Source organism: Ranitomeya variabilis, chromosome 7 (assembly GCF_051348905.1).
Source record: "Ranitomeya variabilis isolate aRanVar5 chromosome 7, aRanVar5.hap1, whole genome shotgun sequence".
NCBI classification, from domain to species: Eukaryota; Metazoa; Chordata; class Amphibia; order Anura; family Dendrobatidae; genus Ranitomeya; species Ranitomeya variabilis.
In genome coordinates this window covers 79541990-79565734 of record NC_135238.1, presented here as the reverse complement: position 1 = coordinate 79565734, position 23745 = coordinate 79541990, and the positions used below count along the sequence as shown (strand labels likewise).

At 44.1% G+C, this 23745-nt stretch overlaps 1 protein-coding gene across 1 annotated transcript in view; it reads left to right on the top strand.

Moving 5' to 3' along the window:
• FOXK1 (forkhead box K1) overlaps positions 1-23745 on the top strand; it is a 115243-nt gene that overhangs the window by 35614 nt on the left and 55884 nt on the right. The window contains exon 3 of the mRNA XM_077275339.1: positions 10484-10637. Within this exon, the coding sequence (XP_077131454.1) occupies positions 10484-10637 (154 nt within the window). The remainder of the gene's footprint in view (positions 1-10483; positions 10638-23745) is intronic.

Genomic DNA, 23745 nt, shown 5'->3' with positions numbered 1-23745 from the left:
ACGACGGATGCGACATGTGGCAATCCGTCGCAATGCGTCGCTAATGCAAGCCAATGGAGAAAAAACGCATCCTGCAAGCACTTTTGCAGGATGCGTTTTTTCTCCAACGACGCATTGCGACGGAAGCCAAAAAACGCTAGTGTGAAAGTAGCCTAACCCTAACCCTAACCCTAACCCTAAATTTAGCCCCAACCCTAACTCTAACCCTAACCCTAACTCTAACCCTAACCCTAATTTTAGCCCCAACTTGTCTTCTCCTGCCGGCCGGCAGATGGCAGCAGATGGCGGGCGCACTGCGCATGCGCCCGCCATGATGAAAAAGCCGGCTGGCAGGAGAAGACAGAAGAGGACCCAGGGACCCCGGGTGAGTATGATAGGGTCCCCGAATCCCCCTATTTCTCTGTCCTCTGATGTGCGATCACATCAGAGGACAGAGAAATAACTGATCGCTTTTTTTTTTTTTTTTTTTTTGCGGTCGCCGGTAAACTGTTAATTACCGGCGATCGCAAAGCAGGGGTCGGTGCAAATCGACCCCGATCATGTTCTTTGGGGTCTCGGCTACCCCCGGCAGCCGAGACCCCAAAGAACATCCGGGTGCCGGGCGGCGGGCGTACTGCGCGTGCGCCCGCCATTTTTTCCCGGAAAAAAGATGGCGGCGCCCATGGGGAGACACGAGGAGCACCGGGGGAGGTAGGTAAGTATTGGGGGGCTATTGGGGCCATCGGGGACCACATTTCTCTGTCCTACGATGTGCGATCACATCGGAGGACAGAGAAATTAAACGGCAAATTGCGGTTTTTTTTTTTTTGTTGCGACCGCCGGTAAACGGTTAATTACCGGCGATCGCAACTCGGGGGTCGGTAAAAACCCCCCGAATCATGTTCTCTGGGGTCTCGGCTACCCTCGGCAACCGAGACCCCAGAGAAAATCCGACTCTGGGGGGCGCTATTCACTTTTTCCACAGCGCCGTTAATTAACGGCGCTGTGGTTTAAGTACCCTTAGCGGCCGCCGTTAAAAGGCGTATCGGCGGTCGTTAAGGGGTTACAAAACAATTCCAGTTCAGTTAAGTTTGATGGTCGCCGAGCATGGACAGCCCTCTTCAAATGATCGCACAGATGTTCAATGATATTCAGGTCTGGGGACTGGGATGGCCATTCCAGAACAGTGTAATTGTTCCTCTGCATGAATGCCTGAGTAGATTTGGAGCGGTGTTTTGGATCATTGTCTTGCTGAAAGATCCATCCCCTGCGTAACTTCAACTTTGTCACTGACTCATGAACATTATTGTCAAGAATCTGCTGATACTGAGAGGAATCCATGCATCCCTCAACTTTAACAAGATTCCCGGTGCCGGCATTGGCCACACAGCCCCAAAGCATGATGGAACCTCCACCAAATTTTACTGTGGGTAGCAAGTGTTTTTTTGGAATGCTGTGTTTTTTTGCCGCCATGCAGAACGCCTTTTTGTATGACCAAGCAACTCAATCTTGGTTTCATCAGTCCACAGGACCTTCTTCCAAAAAGAAATTGGCTTCTCCAAATGTGCTTTTGCATACCTCAGCCGACTCTGTTTGTGGCCTGCTTGCAGAAACGGCTTCTTTCGCATCACTCTCCCATACAGCGTCTTCTTGTACAAAGTGCGTTGTATAGTTGACCGATGCACAGTGACACCATCTGCAGCAAGTTGATGCTGCAGCTCTCTGGAGGTGGTCTGAGGATTGTCCTTGACTGATCTCACCATTCTTCTTCTCTGCCTTTCTGATGTTTTTCTTGGCCTGCCACTTCTGGCCTTAACAAGAACTGTACCTGTGTTCTTCCATTTCCTTACTATGTTCCTCACAGTGGAAATTGACAGGTTACATCTCTGAGACTGCTTTTTGTATCCTTCCCCTGAACAACTATGTTGAATAATCTTTGTTTTCAGATCATTTGACAGTTGTTTTGAGGAGCCCATGATGCCACTCTTCAGAGGAGATTCAAACAGGAGAACAACTTGCAAGTGGCCCCTTTAAGTAGCATTTCTCATGATTGCATACACCTGGCTATGAAGTTCAAAGCTCAATGAGGTTACAAAACCAAAAAAAGTGCTTTAGTAAGTCAGTAAAAAGTAGGTAGCAGTATTTAAAACAAGAAAATGATAAGGGTGCCCATACTTATGCACCTGTCAAATTTTGTTTGAATGCAGATTGCACATTTTCTGTTAGTACAATAAACCTCATTTCAAGGCAGAAACATTACTGTGTCCAACAGTTATTAGATATATGAAACTGAAATAGCTGTTGCAAAAAAAACAATTGTTGTAAAACATTAAGCTTAAGATTAATAGGGGTGCCCAAACTTTATCATATAACTGTATGTAATATGAATAAGGATACTGTTTGTTGCCCTAAAAACATCAAACATATATTGGTTCTGATAAGTGACGTATTTAATTATTTACAAAATTACAGGAGATTTATTTAACCCCTTAAGCCCCAAGGGTGGTTTGCACGTTAATGACCAGGCTAATTTTTACATTTCTGATCTCTGTCCCTTTATAAGGTTATAACTCTACAACGCTTCAACGGATCCTGATGATTCTGACATTGTTATCTCCTGATATATTGTACTTCATGATAGTGGTAAAATTTATTTGATATTACCTGCGTTTATTTGTGAAAAAAAAACTGAAATTTGGTGAAAATTTTGAAAATTTCGCAATTTTCCAACTTTTAATTTTTATGCCCTTAAATCACTGAGATATGTCACACAAAATTCTTAATAAATAACATTTCCCACATGTCTACTTTACATCAGCACAATTTTGGAACCAAAATTTTTTTTTGTTAGGGAGTTACAAGGGTTAAAAGTTGACCAGCAATTTCTAATTTTTACAACACCTTTTTTTTTAGGGACCACATCACATTTGAAGTTTATTTTGAGGGGTCTATATGATAGAAAATAACCAAGTGTGACACCATTCTAAAAACTGCACCCCTCAAGGTGCTCAAAACCACATTCAAGAAGTTTATTAACCCTTCAGGTGTTTCACAGGAATTTTTGGAATGTTTAAAAAAAAAAAAAATTTTTCACAAAAAATTTACTTCAGCTCCAATTTGTTTTATTTTACCAAGGGTAACAGGAGAAAATGGACCCCAAACTTTGTTGTACAATTTGTCCTGAGTACGCCGATACCCCATATGTGGGGGTATACCACTGTTTGGGTGCATGGCAGAGCTCGGAAGGGAAGGAGCGCCGTTTGAATTTTCAATGCAAAATTAACAGGAATTGAGATGGGACGCCATGTTGCTTTTGGAGAGCCCCTGATGTGCTTAAACATTGAAACCCCCCACAAGTGACACCATTTTGGAAAGTAGACCCCCTAAGGAACTTATCTAGATGTGTGGTGAGCACTTTGACCCACCAAGTGCTTCACAGAGGTTTATAATGCAGAGCTGTAAAAATAAAAAATTATATTTTTTCACAAAAATGATCTTTTCGCCCCAATTTTTTATTTTCCCAAGGATAAGAGAAGAAATTGGACCCCATAAGTTGTGCAATTTGTCCGGAGTACGCTGATACCCCATATGTAGGGAGGAACCACCGTTTGGGCGCATGGCAGAGCTCGGAAGGGAAGGAGCGCCGTTTGGAATGCAGACTTAGATGGAATGGTCTGCATGCGTCACATTGCGTTTGCAGAGCCCCTAATGTACCTAAACAGTAGCACCCCCCCCACAAGTGACCCTATATTGGAAACTAGACCCCCCAAGGAACTTATCTAGATGTGTTGTGAGAACTTTGAACCCCCAAGTGTTTCACTTCAGTTTATAAAGCAGTGCCGTGAAAATAAAATGATTTTTAGCCCCCCCAATTTTTATTTTCCCAAGGGTAACAAGAGAAATTGAACCCCGAAAGTTGTTTTCCAATTTGTTCTGAGTACGCTGATACCCCATATGTTGGGGTAAACCCCTGTTTGGGCACACGGGAGAGATCAGAAGGGAAGGAGCACTGTTTTACTTTTTCAACGCAGAATTGGCTGGAATTGAGATCTGACGCCATGTCTCATTTGGATAGCCCTGATGTGCCTATACAGTGGAAACCCCCAATTCTAACTGAACACCTAACCCCAACCACACCCCTAACCCCAACCCTAACCACACCCCTAACTCCGACACATCTCTAATCCCAACCATAACCCTGACACACCCTTAACCCTAATCCCAACTGTAAATGTAATCCAAACCCTAACTTTAGCCCCAACTCTAACTGTAGCCCCAACCCTAACCCTAACCATAAATTTAGCCCCAACCCTAACCATAAATTTAGCCCCACTCCAACCCTAACTGTAGCCCCAACCCTAACTGTAGCCCCAACCCTAACTGTAGCCGCAACCCTAACTGTAGCTCCAACCCTAACTGTAGCCCCAACCCTAGCCCTAAACCTAACCATATCCCTAACCCTAATGGGAAAATGGAAATAAATACATTTTTTTAATTTTATTATTTTTCCCTAACTAAGGGGGTGATGAAGGGGGATTTGATTTACTATTTATAGCGGGTATTTTAGCGGATTTTTATGGTTGGCAGCCGTCACACACTAAAAGACGCTGTTTATTGCAAAAAATAGTTTTTGCGTCTCCACATTTTGAGAGCTATAATTTTTCCATATTTTGGTCCACAGTCATGTGAGGTCTTGTTTTTTGCAGGACGAGTTGACGTTTCTATTGGTATCATTTTCGGGCACGTGACATTTTTGATCGCTTTTTATTTAGATTTTTGTGAGGCAGAATGACCAAAAACCAGCCATTCATGAATATTTTTTTGGGGGGGCGTTTATACCGTTCCATGTTGGGTAAAATTGATACAGCAGTTTTATTCTTCGGGTCAGAACGATTACAGCGATACCTCTTTTATCTCATTTTTTGATGTTTTGGCGCTTTTATACGATAAAAAATATTTTATAGAAAAAAAAATTATTTTTGCATCGCTTTATTCTGAGGACTGTAACTTTTTAATTTTTTCGCTGATGATGCTGTATGGCAGCTCGTTTTTTGCGGTACTATGGTTATTTATATCCGTCTTTTTGATCGCGTGTTATTCCCCTTTTTGTTCGGCGGTATGATAATAAAGCGTTGTTTTTTGTCTTTTTTTTTTTGCGGCGTTCACTGAAGGGGTTAACTAGTGGGACAGTTTTATAGGTGGGATCGTTACGGACGCGGCGATACTAAATATGTCTACTTTTATTTTTTTTATTATTTAGATAAAGAAATGTTTTTATGGGAACAGTATATATATATATATATATATATATATATATATATATATATACATATTTATATTTATTTATTTATTTATTTAACACATCTAAATATTTTTTTTTTTTACTTTTTAACGTTGTCCCAGGGGAGGACATTACACTATAGGGTCAGATCAGTGATCTGACAAGCAGGGCTGCAGGCTTACCAGCGCCTGCTCTGAGCAGCCACTTGTAAGCGACCTCCCTGCGGGACCCGGAAGTAGCCCCGCGGCCATTTTGGATCCGGGGCCTGTAGGGAGGAGACGCTCGGTACGAGGTGAGCACATCGCCTTGTACTGAGCGTCTCAGGGAAGCCCGCAGGGAACCCCCTCCCTGCGCGATGCTTCCCTATACCGCCGGAACACTGTGATCATGTTTGATCGCAGTGATTCGGGGATTAATGTGCGAGGAGCGGTCTGCATATGACGTACTATCCCGTCACTGGGAATTAAGTCCCAGGTCACCTCGACGGGATAGTACGTCATATGGGATTAAGGGGTTAAACACTATACATGAAAGTTGGCTGAATCCACCAATTACAATGTTTTAAGGTGTGATAAGTCACTTCAGGAGAGTCTCGCACCTGCTTTATCCTCTCTCTGCATTCAATACAAATGATACTCGGCCAAGCTGAGCACTCCTGTATATGGGGAACCTTAACGATTGTTCGTAGAACAGCTATCTTAAAACCTTTAAATCTTGCACTCTTCTGATAATTCTTTTCACTCCTCTAAAATTCTCGTGGGGAGCACCTGGTCATGGCTGGTTCATGGTGAAATTATGTTCTTTCCACTTCTAGATAATGGCATCAACAGTGCTCACTGGAACCTTAAGTAGTTTAGAAATGTTTCTTTAACCCCTTAACGACCGCCGATACGCCTTTTAACGGCGGTAGTTAAGGGTACTTAAACCACAACTAACGGCGCTGTGTAAAAAGTGAATAGCGCCCCCCAGAGTCGGATTTTCTCTAGGGTCTCGCTTACCGGGGGTAGCCGAGACCCCAGTGAACATGATTCGGGGGGTTTTTACCGACCCCCGAGTTGCGATCGCCGGTAATTAACCGTTCACCGCCGGTCGCAAAAAAAAACAAAACCGCGATTTGCCATTTAATTTCTCTGTCCTCCGATGTGATCGCACATCGGAGGACAGAGAAATGGGGTCCCCGATCGCCTCCCGATACTTACCTATCTCCCCCGGTGCTCCTCGTGGCTCCCGATGGGCGCTGCCATCTTTTTCCGGGAATAAAATGGCGGGCGCATGCGCAGTGCGCCCGCCGCCCGGCACCCGGAAGATCTTTGGGGTCTCGGCTGCCGGGGGTAGCCGAGACCCCAAAGAACATGATCGGGGTCGGTTTTTACCGACCCCTGTTTTGTGATCGCCGGTAATTAACTGTTTACTGGCGACCGCAAAAAAAAAAAAAAGCGATGTCATTCTCTGTCCTGTGATGTGATCGCACATCAGAGGACAGAGAAATAGGGGGATCGGGGACCCTGTTATATTTACCGGTGTCCCTAGGTCCTCCTGCTTCTTCTGCTGGCCGCCAGCTTCTTGCTCCGGTAAGAAAATGGCGGGTGCATGCGCAGTGCGCCCGCCATGATCTGCCAGCCGGCAGAGGAAGATTATTCCACTTGTTTTATTTTGGTCACTGTGAGATCCTATCACAGTGATCAAAATAAAAAAATTGTAAATAACCCCCCCTTTATCACCCCCTTAGTAAGGAAAAAATAATAAAATATAAAAAATAATGTATGTATTTCTATTTTCCAATTAGGGTTAGGGGGAAGGGGTAGGGTTAGGATATGTGCACAGCACACGTAGAATGGTTCTCTGCGGATTTTTCCGCAGCGGATTTAATAAATCCGCAGGGCCAAAACGCTGCATTTTTCCTGCGGATTTATCACGGATGTACCGCGGTTTTTGTGCGCATTCCCTTGTGGTTTTACACCTGCGGTTTTCTATTATGGAGCAGGTGTAAAACCGCTGCGGAATCCGCAGAAAGAATTGACATGCTGCGGAATGTAAACTGCTGCGTTTCCGCATGTTTTTTTCCGCAGCATGGGCACAGTGTTTTATGTTTCCCATAGGTTTACATTGTACTGTAAACTCATGGGAAACTGCTGCGGACCCGCAGCTGCGGAAACGCTGCGGATTCGCAGCAAAATCCGCAACATGTGCACATAGCCTTAGGGCTTGGGTTAGAGCTAGGATTAGGGTTAGAGTTAGGGTTTGGGCTAAAGTTAGGGTTAGGGTTGGGGCTAGGTTTAGGGCTAAAGTTAGGGTTTGGGCTAAAGTTAGGGTTAGGGCTAGGGTTGGGGCTAAAGTTAGGGTTAGAGTTGGGATTAGGGTTTGGATTAGGGTTGGCATTAGGGTTACATTTGGGATTAGGGTTAGGTTTGGGATTAGGGTTAGGGGTGTATTGGGATTAGGGTTAGGTTTTGAGGTTAGAGTTGAGATGAGGATTAGGGGTGTGTTGGGTTTAGGGTTTTGATTAGGGTTATGGTTAGCTTTGGGATTAGGGTTAGGGGTGTTTTGGGGGTTAGGGTTGTGATTAGGATTATGGATCGGGTTGGGATTAGGGTTAGGGGTGTGTTGGGGTTAGGGTTGGAGTTAGAATTGGGGGGTTTCCACTGTTTAGGTACATCAGGGGGTCTCTAAACGCAGCAGCCAATTTTGCGCTCAAAAAGTCAAATGGTGCTCCCTCCCTTCTGAGCTCTGCCGTGCGCCCAAACAGTGGTTTACCCCCACATATGGGGCATCAGCGTACTCAGGATAAATTGGACAACAACTTTTGGGGTCCAATTTCTCCTGTTAACCTTGTGAAAATAAAAACTTGGGGGCTAAAAAATCTTTTTTTGTGGAAAAAAAAATATTTTTTTATTTTCACAACTCTGCATTATAAACTTCTGTGAAGCACTTGGGCATTCAAAGTTCTCACCACACATCTAGATAAGTTCCTTGGGGGTTCTAGTTTCCAAAATGAGGTCACTTGTGGGGGGTGTCTACTGTTTAGGTACATCAGGCGCTCTGCAAACGCAACATAACGCCCGCAGACCATTCTATCAAAGTCTGCATTCCAAAACGGCGCTCCTTCCCTTCCGAGCTCTGCCATGCGCCCAAATAGTGGTTTACCCCCACATATGGGGTATCAGCCTACTCAGCATAAATTGCACAATAAATTTTGGCATCCAATTTCTCCTGTTACCCTTGTGAAAGTCAAAATTTGGGGATGAAAAGATCATTTTTGTGGAAAAAATGTTTTTTTTTTATTTTCATGGCTCTACATTATAAACTTCTGTGAAGCAGTTGGGGGTTCATAGTGCTCACCACACATCTAGATAAGCTCTTTGGGTGGTCTAGTTTCCAAAATGGGGTCACTTGTGGGGGGTTTCTATTGTTTAGGTACATCAGGAGCTCTGCAAATGCAACATGACGCCCGCAGACCATCCCATCAAAGTCTGCATTCCAAGCGGCGCTCCTTCCCTTCCGAGCCCTGATGGGTGCCCAAACAGTGCCCCTCCCCCCCAACATATGGGATATCAGCGTACTCAGGACAAACTGGTCAACAGATTTTGGGGTCCAATGTCTCCTGTTGCCCTTGAGAAAAAAAATCGCAGGCTAAATAATCATTTTTGAGGAGAAAAAAAAGATTTTTTATTTTCACGGCTCTACGTTATAAATTTCTGTGAAGCACTTGGGGGTTTAAAGTGCTCACCACACATCTAGATAAGTTCCCTGGGGGTCTAGTTTCCAAAATGGGGTCATTTGTGGGGGGTTTCTACTGTTTAGGCACATCAGGGGCTCTCCAAACGCGACATGGTGTCCGATCTCAATTCCAGCCAATTCTACATTGAAAAAGTAATCCTTCTCTTCCAAGCTCTGCGGTGCGCCCAAACAGTGGTTTACCCCCACATATGGGGTATCGGTGTATTCAGGAGAAATTGCACAACAAAATTTATGGTTAAATTTCTGTTTTTACACTTGTGAAAATAAAAAAAATGGTTCTGAATTAAAATGTTTGCAAAAAAAGTTAAATGTCCGTTTTTTCCTTCCACATTGTTTCAGTTCCTGTGAAGCACGTAAAGAGTTAATAAACTTCTTGAATGTGGTTTTGAGCACCTTGAGGGGTGCAGTTTTTAGAATGGTGTCACACTTGGTTATTTTCTATCATATAGACCCCTCAAAATCACTTCAAAGGTGATGTGGTCCCTAAAAAAAAATGGTGTTGTAAAAATGAGAAATTGCTGGTCAACTTTTAACCCTTATAACTCCCTAACAAAAACAAATTTTGGTTCCAAAATTGTGCTGATGTAAAGTAGACATGTGGGAAATGTTACTTATTAACTATTTTGTGTGACATTCTCTCTGATTTAAGGGCATAAAAATACAAAGTTTGAAAATTGCAAAATTTTAAAAATTTTCGCCATATTTCCATTTTTTTCATAAATAATCGCAAGTAATATCGAATAAATTTTACCACTATCATGAAGTACAATATGTCACGAAAAAACAAACTCAGAATCCGTGGGATCCATTAAAGCGTTACAGAGTTATAACCTCATAAAGTGACAGTGGTCAGAATTGTAAAAATTGGCTCGGTCATTAAGTACCAAATTGGCTCTGTCACTAAGGGGTTAACCAATGCCATCAGTATATTTTGCAACATTAAGGTTTCAAAGGTCTTGAAACAGCTCCCTGGTTTTACCCATCATGAGATGTTTCTTGTGTGACACTTTTTATAGGCCATCAGTTGAACCAGCTGATATTATTTTTTGCTAAATTGCAGGATTGCTTTCTAATTATTGATAGACTTCAGCTGGTCTTATGACTTTCCATGGCTTTTATGCACCTCTCTTTCTTCATGTGTTCAATACTTTTTTTGCCTATGTAATTTCTTATTATTACACATAACTTAATTTATGGAAATCTATGGTTTGATTTCTTTGCCTGTGTGGATTGAATGGGTTGTTACAACATTTCATGAGAATTTCATGTAATAGCACCTTTAGAAAAATATTTACTTAGAAAATATGTGACATGTTTAATACTTATTTCACTCGCTGTATATGTTCACTTTTTTACGTCATAGTTCATACTACATAAGACTATAATTGCCCGGATGACCTTGTAAAGTTAAGCTATTGATATGAAGCTTTGACTGTTCTTCTGTTCAAAAGTATCTTTTGTTAATAAAACCTTTTCCATTTTTAGTGTTCCCAATTCCTGTCCTGCTAGTCCTCGAGGGGCTGGATCTTCAGGTTTACATTTCATACATAACATTGCATCAGAGCTAAAGCTGGTAGCGGAATATGCGAAAGCTGCAACAGACCAACAAGCGGATGCATCTGGAGGAGACAGTCCCAAAGTATGTACCAATCATTAATAAAGTCATCGGTGACAACACACAGACATACAGACTTCATGGCTCTGGTTTTGATAAGTAATTTCCACATATAAAAATATTATCACAAAACATTTTATTGTCTTAACCTGTGTAAATGTACAAGTCGTGTAAATATGGTAACTTCTTTGGCGGTTATTTTGACTTGTTGGATCGCACTTGGCTTAATGTGTGAGCCAGAAGTCACTATTACTATATAATTAGATGTAAGTCTGACGCTCCATAGACTTAAGGTACCTTCACACGAAACGACGCTGCAGCGATAGCGACAACGATGCCGATCGCTGCAGCGTCGCTGTTTGATCGCTGGAGAGCTGTCACACAGACCGCTCTCCAGCGACCAACGATGCCGAGGCCCCCGGGTAACCAGGGTAAACATCGGGTTGCTAAGCACAGGGCCGCGCTTAGTAACCCGATGTTTATCCTGGTTACCAGCGTAAAATGTAAAAAAAAAAAACAGTACATACTTACATTCGCGTCCCCCGGCGTCCGCTTCCTGCACTGACTGACTGACTGAGCGCCGGCAGTAGCAGGGCACAGCGGTGACGTCACCGCTGTGCTGTGCTTTCACTTTCACTTTGCGGCGCTCAGTCAGTGTGGGAAGCAGACGCCGGGGGATGTGAATGTAAGTATGTACTGTTTGTTTTTTTTACATTTTACACTGGTAACCAGGGTAAACATCGGGTTACTAAGCGCGGCCCTGCGCTTAGTAACCCTATGTTTACCCTGGTTACCAGTGTAAAATATCGCTGGTATCGTTGCTTTTGCTGTCAAACACAACGATACATGGCGATCGGACGACCAAATAAAGTTCTGAACTTTATTCAGCGACATCACAGCAGGATCCTGATCGCTGCTGCGTGTCAAACTAAACGATATCGCTAGCCAGGACGCTGCAACGTCACGGATCGCTAGCGATATCGTTACAAAGTCGTTTCGTGTGAAGGTACCTTTAACCCCTTCCCGACCCATGACGCCACATAGGCGTCATGAAAACCCGTGCCAATCCGACCCATGACGCCTATGTGGCGTCATGGAATGATCGCGTCCCTGCAGATCGGGTGAAGGGGTTAACTCCTATTTTACCCGATCTGCAGGGAGAGGGGGAGTGGTACTTCAGCCCAGGGGGGGTGGCTTCACCCCCCCGTGGCTACGATCGCTCTGATTGGCTGTTGAAAGTGAAACTGCCAATCAGAGCGATTTGTAATATTTCACCTAAAAAACAGGTGAAATATTACAATCCAGCCATGGCCGATGCTGCAATATCATCGGCCATGGCTGGAAACACTAATGTGACCCCCCCCCACCCCACCGATCGCCCCCCCAGTGCTCCGTTATAGGGTCCGGTCCCCTCCGTCCGCCTGCCGGCTCCCCCGTCCTGCTGTCCGCTCCCCCGTCCTCCTGCCCGCTCCCCCCCTGCTCCTATGTCACCCCCCCGTGCTCCGACGCCCCCCCCGTGCCCCGATCTCCCCCCCCTTATACTTACCGAGGCTCCCGGTCCCCGTCCGCCTCCATCATGGGCGCCGCCATCTTCCAAAATGGCGGGCGCATGCTCAGTGCGCCCGCCGGCCGGCAGATTCATTAGAGGTACATTTTGATCGCTGTGGTAGGTTCTATCACAGCGATCAAAATAAAAAAATAATAAATAAACCCCCCCCTTTATCACCCCCATAGGTAGGGACAATAATAAAATAAAGAAAATATTTTTTTTTCTTTTTCCACTAGGGTTAGGGTTAGAACTAGGGTTAGAACTAGGGGTAGGGTTAGGGGTAGGGTTAGGGTTACGGGTAGGGTTAGGGTTAGGGGTAGGGTTATGGCATGTGCACACAGAGCGGATCGGCCGCGGATCCGCAGCGGATCGGCCGCGGATCCGCAGCGGATCGGCTGCGGATCCGCAGCGGATCGGCCGCGGATCCGCAGCGGATCGGCCGCGGATCCGCAGCGGATCGGCCGCGGATCCGCAGCGGATCGGCCGCGGATCCGCAGCGGATCGGCCGCGGATCCGCAGCGGATCGGCAGCGGATCGGCAGCGGATCCGCAGCGGATCCGCAGCGGATCGGCAGCGGATCCGCAGCGGATCGGCCGCGGATCCGCAGCGGATCCGCAGCGGATTGGCCGCGGATCCGCAGCGGATTGGCCGCGGATCCGCAGCGGATTGGCCGCTGCGAATTCGAAGCAGTTTTCCATCAGGTTTACAGTACCATGTACACCTAAGGAAAACCAAATCCGCTGTGCCCATGGTGCGGAAAATTCCGTGCAGAAACGCTGCGTTGTATTTTCCGCAGCATGTCAATTCTTTGTGCGGATTCCGCAGCGTTTTACACCTGTTCCTCAATAGGAATCCGCAGGTGAAATCTGCACAAAAAAACACTGGAAATCTGCTGTAAATCCGCAGGTAAAACGCAGTGCCTTTTACCTGCAGATTTTTCAAAAATCATGAGGAAAAATCTCACACGAATCCGCAACGTGGGCACATAGCCTTAGGGTTAGGGTTGGAATTAGAGTTAGGGTTGGAATTAGGGCTAGGGTTTGAAATAGGGTTAAGATTAGGCTTGTGGTTAGGGTTACGGATAGGGTTAGGGGTGTGTTGGGGTTACAGTTGTGGTTAGGGTTGGGATTAGGGTTACGGTTGGGATTAGGGTTAGGATTAGGGTTGGAATTAGGGTTACGGGTGTGTTGCGGTTAGGGTTGTGGTTAGGGGTGTGTTGGGGTTAAGGTTGTGATTAGGGTTATGGCTACAGTTGGGATTAGGATTAGGGGTGTGTTGGGGTTAGTGTTGAAGTTAGAATTGAGGGGTTTCCACTGTTTAGGCACATCAGGGGTCTCCAAACGCAACATGGCGCCACCATTGATTCCAGCCAATCTTGCGTTCAAAAAGTCAAATGGTGCTCCCGCCCTTCCAAGCCCCGACGTGCGCCCAAACAGTGGTTTACCCCCACATTTGGGGTACCAGCGTACTCAGGACAAACTGGGCAACAACTGCTGGGGTCTAATTTCTCCTGTTACCCTTGCAAAAATAAAAAATTACTTGCTAAAACATAATTTTTGAGGAAAGAACAATTATTTTTTATTTTCACGGCTCTGCGTTATAAACTTCTGTGAAGCACTTGGGGGTTGAAAGTGCTCACCACACATCTAGATAAGTTCCTTCGGGGGTCTAGTTTCCAAAATGGGGTCACTTGTGGGGTGTTTCTACTGTTTAGGTACATCAGGGGCTCTGCAAATGCAATGTGACGCCCGCAGACCATTCCATCAAAGTCTGCATTTCAAATGTCACTACTTCCCTTCCGAGCCCTGACGTGTGCCCAAACAGTGGTTTACCCCCACATATGGGGTATCAGCGTACTCACAACAAACTGGGCAACAAATATTGGGGTCCAAATTCTCCTGTTACCCTTGTGAAAATAAAAAATTGCTTGCTAAAACATCTTTTTTGAGGAAAGAAAAATGATTTTTTATTTTCACGGCTCTGCGTTGTAAACTTCTGTGAAGCACTTGGGGGTTGAACGTGCTCACCACACATCTAGATAAGTTCCTTGGGGGGTCTAGTTTCCAAAATGGGGTCACTTGTGGGGGGTTTCTACTGTTTAGGCATATCAGGGGCTCTGCAAACGCAACCTGACGCCCGCAGAGCATTCCATCAAAGTCTGCATTTCAAAACGTCACTACTTCCCTTCCGAACCCCGACGTGTGCCAAAACAGTGGTTTACCCCCACATATGGGGTATCAGCGTACTCACAACAAACTGGGCAACAAATATTGGGGTCCAAATTCTCCTGTTACCCTTGTGAAAATAAAAAATTGCTTGCTAAAACATCTTTTTTGAGGAAAGAAAAATGATTTTTTATTTTCACGGCTCTGCGTTGTAAACTTCTGTGAAGCACTTGGGGGTTGAACGTGCTCACCACACATCTAGATAAGTTCCTTGGGGGGTCTAGTTTCCAAAATGGGGTCACTTGTGGGGGGTTTCTACTGTTTAGGCATATCAGGGGCTCTGCAAACGCAACCTGACGCCCGCAGAGCATTCCATCAAAGTCTGCATTTCAAAACGTCACTACTTCCCTTCCGAACCCCGACGTGTGCCAAAACAGTGGTTTACCCCCACATATGGGGTATCAGCGTACTCAGGAGAAACTGGACAACAACTTTTGGGGTCCAATTTCTCCTGTTACTCTTGCAAAAATAAAAAAATTCTGGGCTAAAAAAATATTTTTGAGGAAAGGAAACACATTTTTTATTTTCACGGCTCTGCGTTATAAACTTCTGTGAAGCACTTGGGGGTTCAAAGTGCTCACTACACATCTAGATAAGTTCCCTTGGGGGTCTAGTTTCCAAAATGGAGTCAATTGTGGGGAGTTCCTACTGTTTAGGCACATCAGGGGCTCTGCAAACGCAACCTGACGCCCGCAGAGCATTCCATCAAAGTCTGCATTTCAAAACGTCACTACTTCCCTTCCGAACCCTGACGTGTGCCAAAACAGTGGTTTACCCCCACATATGGGGTATCAGCGTACTCAGGAGAAACTGGACAACAACTTTTGGGGTCCAATTTCTCCTGTTACCCTTGGGAAAATAAAAAATTGTGGGCTAAAAAATCATTTTTGAGAAAAGAAAAATTATTTTTTATTTTCATGGCTCTGCGTTATAAACTTCTGTGAAGCACTTGGGGGTTCAAAGTGCTCACCACACATCTAGATTAGTTCCTTGGGAGGTCTAGTTTCCAAAATGGGGTCACTTGTGCGGGAGCTCCAATGTTTAGGCACACAGGGGCTCTCCAAACGCGACATGGTGTCCGCTAATGATTGGAGCTAATTTTCCATTCAAAAAGCCAAATGGCGTGCCTTCCCTTCCGAGCCCTGCCGTGCGCCCAAACAGTGGTTTACCCCCACATATGGGGTATCATCGTACTCAGAACAAACTGGACAAAAACATTTGGGGTCCAATTTCTCCTATTACCCTTGGGAAAATAAAAAATTCTGGGCTAAAAATCATTTTTGAGGAAAGAAAAATTATTTTTTTATTTTCACGGCTCTGCGTTATAAACTTCTGTGAAGCACCTGGGGGTTATAAGTGCTCACTATGCATCTAGATAAGTTTCTTGGGGGGTCTAGTTTCCAAAATGGGGTCACTTGTAGGGGAGCTCCAATGTTTAGGCACACAGGGGCTCTCCAAACGCGACATGGTGTCTGCTAACGATTGGAGCTAATTTTCCATTCAAAAAGTCAAATGGCACGCCTCCCCTTCCGAGCCTTGCCGTGCACCCAAACAGTGGTTTACCCCCACATATGAGGTATCGGCATACTCAGGAGAAATTGCCCAACAAATTTTAGGATCCATTTTATCCTGTTGCCCATGTGAAAATGAAAGAATTGAGGCTAAAAGAAATTTTGTGTGAAAAAAAAGTACTTTTTCATTTTTGCGGATCAATTTGTGAAGCACCTGGGGGTTTAAAGTGCTCACTATGCCTCTGGATGAGTTTCTTGGGGGGTCTAGTTTCCAAAATGGGGTCACTTGTGGAGGAGCTCCAATGTTTAGGCACACAGGAGCTTTCCAAACGCGACATGGTGTCCGCTAACGATGGAGATAATTTTCCATTCAAAAAGTCAAATGGCGCTCCTTCCCTTCCGAGCCTTACCATGTGCCCAAACAGTGGTTTACCCCCACATGTGAGGTATTGGTGTACTCAGGAGAAATTGCCCAACAAAATTTAGGATCCATTTTATCCTGTTGCCCATGTGAAAATGAAAAAATTGAGGCTAAAATAATTTTTTTGTGAAAAAAAAGTACTTTTTCATTTTTACGGATCAATTTGTGAAGCACCTGGGGGTTTAAAGTGCTCACTATGCTTCTAGATAAGTTCCTTGGGGGGTCTAGTTTCCAAAATGTGGTCACTTGTGGGGGAGCTCCAATGTTTAGGCACACGGGGGCTCTCCAAACGCGACATGGTGTCCGCTAAAGATTGGAGCCAATTTTTCATTAAAAAAGTCAAATGGCGCTCCTTCCCTTCCGAGCCCTGCCGTGCGCCCAAACAGTGGTTTACCCCCACATATGAGGTATCAGCGTACTCAGGACAAATTGGACAACAACGTCCCTGGTCCAGTTTCTCCTTTTACCCTTGGGAAAATAAAAAAATTGTTGCTAAAAGATCATTTTTGTGACTAAAAAGTTAAATGTTCATTTTTTACTTCCATGTTGCTTCTGCTGCTGTGAAACACCTGAAGGGTTAATAAACTTCTTGAATGTGGTTTTGAGCACCTTGAGGGGTGCAGTTTTTAGAATGGTGTCACTTTTGGGTATTTTCAGCCATATAGAACCCTCAAAATGACTTCAAATGTGAGGTGGTCCCTAAAAAAAATGGTTTTGTAAATTTTGTTGTAAAAATGAGAAATCACTGGTCAAATTTTGACCCTTGTAACTTCCTAGCAAAAAAAAAAATTGTTTCCAAAATTGAGCTGATGTAAAGTAGACATGTGGGAAACGTTATTTATTAACTATTTTGTGTCACATAACTCTCTGGTTTAACAGAATAAAAATTCAAAATGTGAAAATTGCGAAATTTTCAAATTTTTTGCCACATTTCCGTTTTTTTCACAAATAAACTCAAAAATTATCGACCTAAATTTACCACTAACATGAAGCCCAATATGTCACGAAAAAACAATCTCAGAATCGCTAGGATCCGTTGAAGCGTTCCTGAGTTATTACCTCATAAAGGGACACTGGTCAGAATTGCAAAAAACGGCAAGGTCATTAAGGCCAAAATAGGCTGGGTCATGAAGGGGTTAAGGGGAATCTGTCACCCCATTTTTCGCCTATAAGCTGCGGCCATCGCCATCAGGGGCTTATCTACAGCACTCTGTAATGCTGTAGATAAGCCCCCTATGTAACCTGAAAGATAAGAAAAACAAGCTAGGTTATACTCACACAGGGGCGGTCCGATGGGCATCGCGCACCGGGTCCAGAGCCTCCCATCTTCATGCGATTGACGTCCTCTTCCTTGCTTCCTGCCTCGGCTCTCACGCACGGGTGCTTTATCTGCCGTGTTGAGGGCAGTACTGCAGTGCGCAGGCGCCGGGAAAGGTCAGAGAGGCCCATCACCTGCGCACTGCAGTACTTTGCTCTGCCCTCAACAGGACAAATCAGTACGCCTGCGCCGGAGCCGCGACATGAAGCAAGGATGATGATGACATCGTATGAAGATGGGAGGCCCCGGACCTGTGACACTCATCAGACCCGGACCGCAGCAGGACCGCCCCTGGGTGAGTATAATATAACCTGTTTTTCTTATCTTTCAGGTTACATCGGGGGCATATCTACCGCATTAAAGAATGCTGTAGATAAGCCCTTGATGCCGGTGGCCGCAGCTTATCCCCTTCACCCCCAAGGGTGGTTTGCACGTTAATGACCGGGCCAATTTTTACAATTCTGACCACTGTCCCTTTATGAGGTTATAACTCTGGAACGCTTCAACAGATCCTGGTGATTCTGACATTTTCTCGTGATATATTGTACTTCATGATAGTGGTAAAATTTCTTTGATATTACCTGCGTTTATTTGTGAAAAAAACGGAAATTTGTCAAAATTTTGAAAATTTCGCAATTTTCCAACTTTGAATTTTTATATCACAGTGATATGTCACACAAAATACTTAATAAGTAACATTTCCCACATGTCTACTTTACATCAGCACAATTTTGTAACCAAAATTTTTTTTTGTTAGGGCGTTATAAGGGTTAAAAGTTGACCAGCAATTTCTCATTTTTACAACACCATTTTTTTTTTGGGGACCACATCTCATTTGAAGTCATTTTGAGGGGTCTATATGATAGAAAATACCCAAGTGGGACACCATTCTAAAAACTGCACCCCACATGTGCTCAAAACCACATTCAAGAAGTTTATTAACCCTTCAGGTTTTTCACAGGAATTTTTGGAATGTTTAAATAAAAATGAACATTTAACTTTTTTTCACACAAAATTTACTTCAGCTCCAATTTGTTTTATTTTACCAAGGGTAACAGGAGACAATGGACCCCAAAAGACGTTCTACAATTTGTCCTGAGTACGCCGATACCTCATATGTGGGGGTAAACCACTGTTTGGGCGCATGACAAAGCTCGGAAGCGAAGGAGCGCCATTTGACTTTTCAATGCAAAATTGACTGGAATTGAGATGGGATGCCATGTTTCGTTTGGAGAGCCCCTGATGTGCCTAAACATTGAAACCCCCCACAAGTGACACCATTTTGGAAAGTAGACCCCCTAAGGAACTTATCTAGAGGTGTGGTGAGCACTTTGACCCACCAAGTGCTTCACAGAAGTTTATAATGCAGAACCGTAAAAATAAAAAATCATATTTTTTCACAAAAATTATCTTTTCGCCCCCAATTTTTTATTTTCCCAAGGGTAAGAGAAGAAATTGGACCCCAAAAGTTGTCGTACAATTTGTCCTGAGTACGCTGATACCCCATATGTGGGGGTAAACCACTGTTTGGGCGCATGGGAGAGCTCGGAAGGGAAGGAGCGCCGTTTGACTTTTCACTGCAAAATTGACAGGAATGGAGATGGGACGCCATGTTGCGTTTGGAGAGCCACTGATGTGCCTAAACATTGAAACCCCCCCACAAGTGACACCATTTTGGAAAGTAGACCCCCTAAGGAACTTATCTAGATGTGTGGTGAGCACTTTGACCCACCAAGTGCTTCACAGAAGTTTATAATGCAGAGCCGTAAAAATAAAACAAAAATTTTTTCCCACAAAAATTATTTTTTAGCCCCCAGTTTTGTATTTTCCCGAGGGTAACTGGAGAAATTGGACCCCAAAAGTTGTTGTCCAATTTGTCCTGAGTACGCCGATACCCCATATGTGGGGGGGAACCACCGTTTGGGCGCATGGGAGGGCTCGGAAGGGATGGAGCGCCATTTGGAATGCAGACTTCGATGGATTGGTCTGCAGGCGTCACATTGCTTTTGCAGAGCCCCTAATGTACCTAAACAGTAAAAAACCCCACAAATGACACCATTTTGGAAAGTAGACCCCCTAAGGAACTCATCTAGATGTGTTGTGAGAGCTTTGAACCCCCAAGTGTTTCACTACAGTTTATAACGCAGAGCCGTGCAAACAAAAAATATTTTTTTCCACAAAAATTATTTTTTAGCCCCCAGTTCTGTATTTTTCCAAGGGTAACAGGAGAAATTGGATCCTAAATATTGTTGTCCAATTTGTCCTGAGTACGCTGATACCTGATATGTGGGGGGGAAGCACCGTTTGAGCACATGGCAGAGCTCGGAAGGGAAGGAGCATCATTTGGAATGCAGACTTAGATGGATTGGTCTGCAGGCGTCACATTGCGTTTGCAGAGCCCCTAATGTACCTAAACAGTAGAAACCCCCCACAAGTGACCCAATATTGGAAACTAGACCCCCCCAAGGAACTTATCTAGTTGTGTTGTGAGAACTTTGAACCCCCAAGTGTTTCACTGCAGTTTATAACGCAGAGCCGTGAAAATAAAAAAATAAAAATTTTCCCCCAAAAATTATTTTTTAGCCCCCAGTTTTGTATTTTCCCAAGGGTAACAGGAGAAACTGGACCCCAAAAGTTGTTTTCCAATGTGTTCCGAGTACCCTGATACCCCATATGTTGGGGTAAACCCCTGTTTTGGCGCACGGGAGAGCTCGGAAGGGAAGGAACACTGTTTTACTTTTTCAATGCAGAATTGGCTGGAATTGAGATCGGACGCCATGTCGCGTTTGGAGAGCCCCTGATGTGCCTAAACAGTGGAAACCCCCCCAATTATAACTGAAACCCTAATCCAAACACACCCCTAACCCTAATCCCAACGGTAACCCTAACCACACCTTTAACCCAGACACCCCCCTAACCCTAATCCCAACCCTATTTCCCAACCGTAAATGTAATCCTAACCCTAACTTTAGCCCCAACCCTATCTGTAGCCTTAACCCTAGCCCCAACCCTAACCCCAGCCCCAGCCCCAGCCCTAGCCCCAGCCCTAGCCCCAGCCCTAACCCCAGCCCTAACCCCAGCCCTAACCCCAGCCGTAACCCCAGCCCTAACCCTAATGGGAAAATGGAAATAAATACATTTTTTTAATTTTTCCCTAACTAAGCGGGTGATGAAGGGGGGTTTGATTTACTTTTATAGCATTTTTTTTAGCGGATTTTTATGATTGGCAGCCGTCACACACTGAAAGACGCTTTTTATTGCAAAAAATATTTTTTGCGTCTCCACATTTTGAGAGCTATAATTTTTCCATATTTGAGTCCACAGAGTCATGTGAGGTCTTGTTTTTTGCGGGACGAGTTGACGTTTTTATTGGTAACATGTTCGGGCACGGGAGATTTTTTGATCGCTTTTTATTCCGATTTTTGTGAGGCAGAATGACCAAAAACCAGCTATTCATGAATTTCTTTTGGGGGAGGCGTTTATACCGTTCCGCGTTTGGTAAAATTGATAAAGTTTTATTCTTCGGGTCAGTACGATTACAGCGATACCTCATTTATATCATTTTTTTTATGTTTTGGCGCTTTTATACGATAAAAACTATTTTATAGAAAGAATAATTATTTTTGCATCGCTTTATTCTGAGGACTATAACTTTTTTATTTTTTCGCTGATGCTGTATGGCGGCTCGTTTTTTGCAGGACAAGATGATGTTTTCAGAGGTACCATGGTTATTTATATCCATCTTTTTGATCGCGTGTTATTCCACTTTTTGTTTGGCGGTATGAGAATAAAGCGTTGTTTTTTGCCTTTTTTTTTTTTTTTTTACGGTTTTCACTGAAGGGGTTAACTAGTGATATAATTTTATAGGTGGGGCCGTTACGGACGCGGCGATACTAAATATGTGTTCTTTTATTGTTTGATTTTTTTTTAATTTAGATAAAGAAGTGTATTTATGGGAATAATATATATTTTTTTTCTTTATGTAGGATTTTTTTTTTCTTTTTTTTCTTTTTTTTAAACATGTGGACATTTTTTTTTTTTACTTTGTCCCAGGGGGGGACATCACAGATCGCTGATCTGACAGTTTGCACAGCACTCTGTCAGATCACCAATCTGAGTTCCAGTGCTGCAGGCTTACCAGAGCCTGGTCTGCCCCCGGAAGTAATCCCTGCAGGACCCGGATGCAGCCCCGCGGCCATTTTGGATCCGGGGCCTGCAGGGATAGGAGGTAAGAGACCCTCGCAGCAACGCGATCACATCGCGTTGCTCCGGGGGTCTCAGGGAAGCCCGCAGGGAGCCCCCTCCCTGCGCGATGCTTCCCTGTACCGCCGGCACACCGCGAGCATGTTTGATCGCAATGTGCCGGGGGCGGTCCGTGACCGCTCCTGGCACATAGTGCCGGATGTCAGCTGCGATAGGCAGCTGACGATCGGCCACGCTCCCCCCGTGAGCACGGCCGATCGCGCTGGACGTACTATTCCGTCCTTGGGAATTAGGGCCCACCCACATGGACGGAATAGTACGTCCAATGGCAGAAAGGGGTTAAAGACCAAAAATGGGGTGACAGATTCCGTTTTAATTGTAATAGCGACTCCCGGCTCACACACAGACTCCATTATGATTTGACAATAGAAATAGAAATCTTATGACGGAGAAGAGGACCAGAGCAGCGCTGAAAAAACTGGGAAAGACTGTGATCAGTAACTATATTACCGCACTTACACTGCGCTACATGTACATTCACACCAGTGTAGGCAATGAAAAGTTTTGTGGGAATGAATATGGGAAGATTTGTACTGATGATATATTTATTGCAGGTGAAAATGCTTGCTGAAATGCGTGCTTTAGTTATTTAGCCATGATTCAGACTTCTGGCTTTGTATAACCTCCTCTGACACTTGCTTTATTACTGCACACTCGCCTAATGTTACCTAAGTGACAACATGTGCTGAACGACAGTCCTGAAGTACGCAGAAATCTGAGAAGGCTGCAACACAAGATGAAGGGATGGGAGTAATATTTAGAGTTGCACAGGCAGCTAACGGCTGTAGCACTCCTCTGTCTTCACACTTTTCTGCTTCATTTTGTGAACTTTTTTAACAGTTTATCATATTTAGTTATTAATATACATATATGGATTTTTATAAACTTCAACTTTTCTTGTTCTATTGTAATATAGAACGTGTAACAAACCCTGTTGGTTTCCCCCAGGATTGTGATCCCAGAACTCCCATTCTCTCACCCCGCTCTTTTCCTACTGTAAGCAGGGACACCGCAGCATAAATTGAACACGGTGGATGGACTGAAGCAGCTCCCTTAACTCCTTACATGCTGCTGTCAATGGAGACTGTGGAATGTAAAGAGTGTGATGGAGAGGGTCCCTCTGCTATGCCATCGCTACCTCTTGTCCCATTATCAACAATTAATTGCTCTGGCCAATAGAGGCCTAACAATGGCCTCTGGGTTGGCTCTCCGATATTAAAGGTATTAAAAAAAAAAAAAAATGCATGTCAAAATTGCTGATTTAGTGTATTCAGTTTCTTAAAAATGGAATCAAAATAATTAAAAAGTTGCATGCTCATACCTCACAATTAAATAAGGTCTTCTTTAGCCCTGTTAGCAGAAAAGTAAAAATGTTATGGCTCTCAGAAGATGGCAATGCAAAAAAAAAGAAGAAAAACAAGATTTTTTTTTTTGTAAGTTTTTATATTTTGTGTGAATGAAAATGATATGCAGCATAAATTGACCCTAATCGAACAAACAGCATAAAGGTAGAATACCACAATCATCTTGGATATCTCCTACTTAAATTTGACTTGCAGCTATTTAGCATATGATTAGTTATGCAGATTCTTCTCATGTCACTGCATTGTTACTGTTTTGTTAGTATTTTGTAAATCCACCTTTGGCTTTTAACACTGTCTGAATCCTTCTGGGCATGCTCTCAATCAGATTCAAACATGTGTCAACTGAAATTTGATCTCCGGTTTCTTCTACACGTTCCCAAAGTTGGTGCATACTGGTCGACTCTCTTGGGTATGTACACAGTTTTTCTTCAATTATACTAAGAAGTGTTTGATTGGGTTGAGGTCTGAGGACTGTGAGGGC